Source organism: Morone saxatilis, unplaced genomic scaffold (genome assembly GCF_004916995.1).
Source record: "Morone saxatilis isolate NCDOM2014 unplaced genomic scaffold, NCSU_SB_2.0 Contig9, whole genome shotgun sequence".
Lineage (NCBI taxonomy): Eukaryota > Metazoa > Chordata > Actinopteri > Moronidae > Morone > Morone saxatilis.
In genome coordinates this window covers 17,110,519-17,118,044 of record NW_023340268.1, presented here as the reverse complement: position 1 = coordinate 17,118,044, position 7,526 = coordinate 17,110,519, and the positions used below count along the sequence as shown (strand labels likewise).

Here is a 7,526-nt window from a genome sequence, read left to right as displayed (position 1 = left end):
CACACACACACACACACTATTGTGATGTCTCACAGCTAAAAGGTTTCTGTAGTGATGAATTGATGAAAATAGGAAAACTAAAAATAGCACTGTATTTAATAGGAAAAAAAGTCAGGCGGACCTTAACAACTTACCATACACTCCATGTGCTTGAGTGGTTCTCACATATGTGTATTGCTTTGCTTGGTGAAGACATTAGCTGTGTGTATATTAGAGTGCTAGAAAGTCAAGCAAAGAGTCTACAGTCTGTAAAAAACGACATAAAAATACAACTTAGGTTGCACGTAACATTCAGGTTGTCGTGAGAGCTTTACAGGACAGTTGGTACACAGTGAGGGCTTCAGTGTTGTAACATTAAAGTGGTATTAATAAGCAGTGTTTTTGTTCCTTCCCTCTCCAGATATTCAAGCCTTGTGGTGCTTTCCACCATAAGTTTGGCTCTCTGGGTTCCCGGCCGGGTCAGTTTGATCGTCCAGCCGGGGTTGCATGTGACAGTCAGAGACGAATCATTGTGGCTGATAAGGACAATCACCGTGTGCAGGTATGAACACCCACTTAAACACAATCTACACATTTCTGCTTACTAAGTTTCCATAATTCTATTGTATTGAAATGTGGATCAAAATGACCAAAAGCCACAGGAAAGTAAAAAAGAAGTTTGAAACAGTATCAAATTGTGTAAGTTAAAAAAGCATGTTAGCCTCTGAAAACTTGTACACTAATGTACACATATGTAAACACATAGCTCCTCATGCTTACTCTCTCTCCACTGCCGATGTAAACATGTTGAGCCCTAAGACATTTGCTTTGTCTGACAGGTGTTTACCTTTGAGGGTCAGTTCCTGCTGAAGTTTGGGGAAAAGGGTACCAAGAATGGGCAGTTCAACTATCCCTGGGATGTGGCTGTCAACTCTGAGGGTAAGATCCTGGTCTCAGACACCAGGAACCACCGTGTGCAGCTCTTCGCCCCTGACGGCTCTTTCCTCAACAAGTATGGCTTTGAGGGGGCCCTGTGGAAACACTTTGACTCTCCCAGAGGAGTGGCTTTTAACCACGAAGACCACCTGGTGGTGACCGACTTCAACAACCACCGGCTCCTGGTAATCCGGCCAGACTGCCAGTCAGCTCGCTTTCTGGGCTCCGAGGGCACCGGGAACGGCCAGTTTCTGCGGCCCCAGGGCGTTGCCGTGGACCAGGAGAACCGCATTATTGTTGCGGACTCCCGTAATCACAGAGTCCAAGTGTTCGAGCCCAATGGAAACTTCTTATGCAAATTTGGCACACAGGGGAGTGGCTTTGGACAGATGGATCGACCCTCTGGTGTGGCTGTGACGCCTGATGGAGTCATTGTGGTCGTTGACTTTGGAAATAATCGCATCCTCAAGTTCTAAAAAAAAAAAACAACAAACGTTTATTTTTGCATTCTCTCCCTCCGTTTACCCTTTTGCAGTTTTTTCAATGAAGGAAATGGAGGAGAGAGAATGAATCAACAGACACAACAGGAGGAGAGCCCAGAGAGGATTGAGAGCATGTTGAAGCAAAGGGAAATTAAAACTATAAGTGATAATTTTTTTCATTTGCATTGATATTCTCCCAATCAGATATCTGTGGTATTTATGACAAAGGGGACCTCTACAAATTGATAATCAGTAGAAAATGAGCCATATTTCCCTTCCTCTGTCTCAGCTGCTCTGAATTCTCTGTCTAAGCTCTCCTTAAATATCCATCTCAGGGAATTTCTCACTTTTCTTGAAATCTTGTACCCTCTGCTCCATAACTACCTCATTTAGCTCTTTATGAATGTACTCATAGTCACTGAGCAGAGGTTTTAGTCCGTGAAGTTTTACAAAGAAGAAAAGTCTACCTCTATACTTTGCTATTTAAGAGAGACAAAAAAAGAATAGACTGTTCAGTTGATATTTGCACAGGATTAATGGTATTCATGCTGTGCATTTTGAAATATGAGTTAAAGTTAACCTCCTGAATGTTGTTGCTGAGACAATACTCAGACCGCTGTAGAGGCTGCATGATTTATTCTCATTAGAGGGCTTCGCTCGGGGAGGAAACTAGGGTACATAAGTGTCCTATTCATGTTTTTAGGCTACTTAGTTTTTTGTTTATGCATCAACGCTTGTCTCTTTGTGGCTTTGTGGAGCTCGTAGTGTCATGATAACTTAAGAAGAGTGCACAAAGCGATGCCAAACTCGATAGAATCAAAATTAGCCCAGGTTACGGTAGGACTGATTAAAATGATCAGTACTTTTCAGACTCTTCCCGTTACCTTTACTAGCAAATGCTGATTTGATGAATTTATTATAAGTAAAAAAAATAGAGTTGAGGGAATGATCTCCAACGTGACCCCTGAAATGATCCCCAAAATAAGCCCTGTACTAAAATAATCCAGAGTGTTTGATGATCCATACACCCCAGCCCCCATTTGTGTTGCATAAGACTGGATGAAGTAATGCTTCTGATAAAACAAGACAACCTGTGTCGCTACTATCCAGTCAGTTGCATGAACAACTAAGATGCAAAGATTAGTATGCAAGGAGAGCAGCGTCTCCTTCAAAAGGGAGGACCCACACAAGGATTTTGGAGATGGATTTTCTAAGGTCTGGATCTATTAGTGATTTTAATGTAGAGATTTAATCATGTAATTGAATGACACCTTTTTGGTAAGGCATGCTGTGTGACAAAAGTCTCACAAGTAGACTCCTAATTTGGCTGTCCAGAGGACATTAATGACATCAAATGAAAGGCCTAACATTACAATCCTTTGGATTTAGATTGTGGTTAAAAGCCACCCCCTCTGGCTCGTGGGGCCTAGGGTTTAGTCCAATCCAATGAGAGGGTGTGATCATAAAGCCCTGCCCTATTTATTGATCCTTGTAGTTGAGGAGACCACTCCTGATTGAGCGCTAGTAGACCGATTCCTCTAAAGACGGAGGTCTATAGACCAATTACTGGAGTCAACCAAAGTTAGAATTTCTGCACAATGGCCAACCGTAGATTTGGCAATTAAAGAAAACTAAAAAAGCCCCTTTAAAACGTTATCTTAAAATAATCATTGTTGCTGGGAAGTTCATAAAACTCATGGAGTTGAGTTCATAGCACTGCCCATATTAGGATTAGACTAATAAAGTGTGCTTGGGTCGCAGTTTATTGTGCATGAGTACTTTCACATCCTGCTAATACCAAGGCCCTTGTTGTGTGAGGCAGGTTTCGAAAGAAGATCCTTTTCGTCCGTCTGCAGGGATGTTCGTGTAGAGAACAGAAAATACCCACACCAAAGAGAACCCCTTTTATATCCCTCGCATTTATCCCCTCAGCCCATCAAACGTTGCCCCATGTTTAGTATTATTAGACGGCCCATAGGCTCCAAGTAGCATCTCAGATTAGCCTTTGTATCCCAGTCTAATTACCATAGAAACTAATTGATATTAACTCTTTGTGGTGAAGGCATTGTGGGGTTTTAAATCCCCTTGCCCTTCGTTCAATCTGTGTCCCACTGGAAGCACTAGACAATTAAGGTTCTGTTAGCCACTTCCTTAGCCTAGCAAAGAATCTTGGGACCTATGGAAAGATTCTCCGACTGACTCTCACCTCTGAGGAGAGGGCCCGCCTGCACATGATCAGGATTTACATCGTCATATCTCAGATATCCTGTGCCGTCGTTTTACCTCCTTTCTCGTGTACCTTAACTCCTGAATACCTCATATGTCCCTCATTGCTACTGTGCATTTAAACATTCATATACCTCAACTTGTTACTCATTCTGAATACCTCATTTTTACTCTTTTATTTAAGCATACCTTGTCAGATATTTATGCATTACAAAGATACCTCATTCTTTGAATCTTCTCGTGTTACAGTACATTAAATGTCCCATAGCTCTAGGACCAAAGATCATGGTACTGTTTTGAGTTGAAATGAAATTTGTATTATGATCATCGCTCCATCTTCCAACCCTCTACTGTAAATTGCCTGGTAGTCTATGCCTTTTATCATCAAGAAACCAAATATTTCAGATGAAAGCATTGTGCCAAAATGATCTGTGAGAGTTCTGTGCCAAACAGGGTTGGCATTTGGACCACGCTGTTATAGACGACAAATGTCTCTGGACCATTATATCATAGGAACAAATGTTAAATCAGAGCACCTGAGAATAAATCCTCGCTCTCTGAATGGATGCACTTAAGAGGGCTGGGCCCCATTTATCTTTACCTCATGATAGTGATGAACATGCAGATTCCACTTTTACTTAGTTACTGTGTGCAAGGGGTGAGGGGAAGAGGATGTGGCCTCTTTAAAAGAGTTAGGAACTTCACAAATCTGCCTTTGAATGCACAAGAATGACTCTCTAATTTCAGCACAATTTACCAAGATTTCAGTGTGGATTTTAGGAAGCTTGATGTTGGTTGTGGAGGACCTTGAGACAAGTATAAACTCAACCATTCGGACTGTTAAACAAACACATCAGAGGATTACGCCTAACGCGTGACAACTGGCTGGTTTATTATTTAAGTGGAGTATTTAGCACATTGATGGCGAGCCAGTTTGATTCCACACACCCTGCTGCTTTGAACACAACACCTAGTTTTTTGCTTTTCAGTATTACTCTGTGAAATGTTCATTCATGTTCATCCGTTTTTTTATTAAGATTGCAGAATTCTATCTTTAAGATCCTTAGGTCTTCACTCTTAAAGAGGAAAAATGTATTTTAAACCTTTATTTGTTTTTCATTTTGTTGCATGCTTTAAAAAGTCCTTGTATTATATTGACGTCTCTCAGATAGGTGTTTCAAAACTCAGATGGGGTGGGTAGCTGACTATTGGGATGGTTTTTACCAAAATATATACCCAAAGATGTGTATGTGTGTTAGGATTGCGTTGAATGGAATTAACCTTTGACCTTTGCGATTGTATTTCCTGTTCTCAAGAGGCTCTGCAGAACACACCCTGTTCAGCCAGCCATACCTCGATTCCTGACAAACCAATAGAGGTTTGAGTTTTCAGATAAATGCAGAAGGCTGGAGGGCCCCTGGACCATCAGTGCTTAATTTTCTTTAACTCCCTCTAATATGCATAATGTGAGTAGACATGTTAACATTCACACTCAAGCCCTGTAACTTTAGGAAGCTGTGAAAGCTTCCTCCTGAGTGTTACTTTAACGTTAACAATGATGAATCCATATGGTGGCCATTTTGGGTTTGACCTAGTAATAGGAACTCTGTCACTGTCCTGTGAGGAGCAGCTAGGTTTCTCCAGCACTAACTAGCAATCAGCTTCTTTCCTTGTCTTTACAAGAATCCAGGAAGTTTGGTGATGGCTGCTGAGCATGTGATTGGTTGACTGCACTCCTGCTCAGCAAGGTTTTTTTTTTTTTGGTTTTTTTTTATAGGGCCCCTATGGTTTTAGTCCACCATTTTATTTCTGGCCTCTCATGGCTTTAAGAGAGGAAAAGCAAAGCTGCATCAGGTGACGTGTGCAAAGGTCGTAGACCTCCTTTTATTGATTGTATACTCTAAAGAAAAGAAAGAAAAAAAGGTTGGAAAATTTGGAAAGGAAAAAAATAAAACTCAGGTAGTTCTCAGCAGCCCTGCTCTGCAGGTGTCTTATTGAAATGTGTCCCGTAGTGATGATGTAGTGACCCCCCCCCCGTTATGACCTCTCCGTACTAGTCTGATTCTTCTGTGTGTCTATTTATACAATATTATAAGCTTTTCCTAAATCTGAAACAATCAAGGCTTTTGGTTAGTTCCCCCTGATTAAAATCTGTTGTTTCTTGGTTTGTGTTGCTTTTTTGCAATTTTTGTTTTCTCAACAAAACATACCAAATACTCTCCACCGCACTTGAGCTCCATCTGCCCCCTTTATGCAATGTATTCTGTGAAAGAAAAGGTTAATGGGAGCTGTTTGCGCTCACTCTACAACCAGCCGCTGGTACATTACAAGACTAACCAGAAAAATACTCAACATTGTCTCCTTAACCTTTTATGAATAATGCTTCCACCATCAGCAATACCTTAGAGTATCTAGGGTGGAATCAATCTGGTGGTGATAGTGGAACCAATGCAGCACAGTGGTTGTATCTTAAAAAAAAAAAACAGCGCTTTAAAAACATCAGAGTGTGGGCGGTGTGTCGATCCAAGGACGTAACCGCCAGCACAATCAAAGAACAATGCATTCTGTCTCCCCCCCCAGCAGCTGCTTGTGTGTGGAGTGGGTACTGTGTTGCTGCGCGCATCTGTGTTGTCTAAAGCAGAAATTACTGAATGCTATCCTCCTAACAGTCCACAAGAAGCAGAGTGGCAGCCCGGTGGCCAGCTGTTTAAATGGGTGCTGCCCTAGCAAACTTCCTCAGCCAGCCGCCGCTTTGTGTAATGTGTCGTGGTTTATCCAGTCAACAATCAAACCCTTTGTGTGTTTGTTTGTGTGTGTTTGTGCGTCAGTTGTGTGTGTCGTGTATGCGTGTGTGTTGTCTTTGCCAGCACACTTCCCTCCCTCTTAAAACCACACTTCATACATGTGCTGAGTTTAATGCAGATGTCAGGTCTTCAGTCTAAATAAGGAGAGGGAACCTATAATTATTGCCACCTGCCGCTCTCTCGTTTACTCTGTGGCTTTAAACATTTCCTATAGGCAGTTTTTTGGTTGGCTTCTCTTATTTACACTTAAATAAAAAAATTTGTATTTCTTTGACCTTCCAAAACCTGTGACTCTTCCTTGCTTTTAAACTGCAGAAATACACTCAAAAATTCCAAGTTAATTGGTGTGACTGTTGATCAGATGACTCAGAAAGACACAAAACACAACACACACGATGCTAGCCATAAAAGCACAAAGGAGCCTGTATTTTTACAACTTGTTAGAAGCACCCTGGTGCTCACCTGGTAGAAGTGCCAATGTATTAATGTTGAGCTCCTCTGCAAACAGCAATCCGGGTTTGACCTCCCAACCCTGTGGCCCTTTGCTCGCGCTGGGACAAAGTTGTAAAAAAAAAAAAAAAAAAAATGTTATTATCAGTTTCACAATACCCAATATACGAAAGAAGACACTTGTGCTGTTGAGCCAGTACCATTGTTAAATGGAAACTTCGGCAGATTTTTACCCTAGTCCTTGATCAACAGAGGTCACCAGAGTAAACTGTCGATAGGAAGAAAAACGACCAGCAATTGGTTCTAGCCAGACACACCTTGGAAATCCTGCAGTAATGGCCCAGAGCTCCCAGTTAACTATAAACTACACTTCCCTTGGGGCATATCATTACAAGCAGTCCTTTTGCTCCCTCTTAACCAAACACAAAATGTTAATGCCTTACCACAGGGCGTTCAAGTTCAACTGGGTTCTTGCTGCAGCTCTTCCTCTCTCCTTTTCTCACTCTCTTTCTCCGTCCCCTTCTCCTATCCTCCATTTCGCTGTCGTGAATACCAGACAAAAAGCCCAAAATAAAAACCCATTTTAAAAAAAAAAAAAAGGGATTGGGGGGGGGTGGTTCAAATAAAGGTCCAAGTGAGCCCAGGCCAA

General features: G+C 41.7%; 1 protein-coding gene across 1 annotated transcript in view; it reads left to right on the top strand.

Moving 5' to 3' along the window:
- trim71 (tripartite motif containing 71, E3 ubiquitin protein ligase) overlaps positions 1 to 5,545 on the top strand; it is a gene marked incomplete in the record, with an annotated part of 30,430 nt that extends 24,885 nt beyond the window's left edge. The window contains 2 exon segments of the mRNA XM_035681304.1: positions 401 to 541; positions 819 to 5,545. Of these exon segments, the coding sequence (XP_035537197.1) occupies positions 401 to 541; positions 819 to 1,391 (714 nt within the window).
- Between the last annotated feature and the right edge of the window lie 1,981 nt (positions 5,546 to 7,526).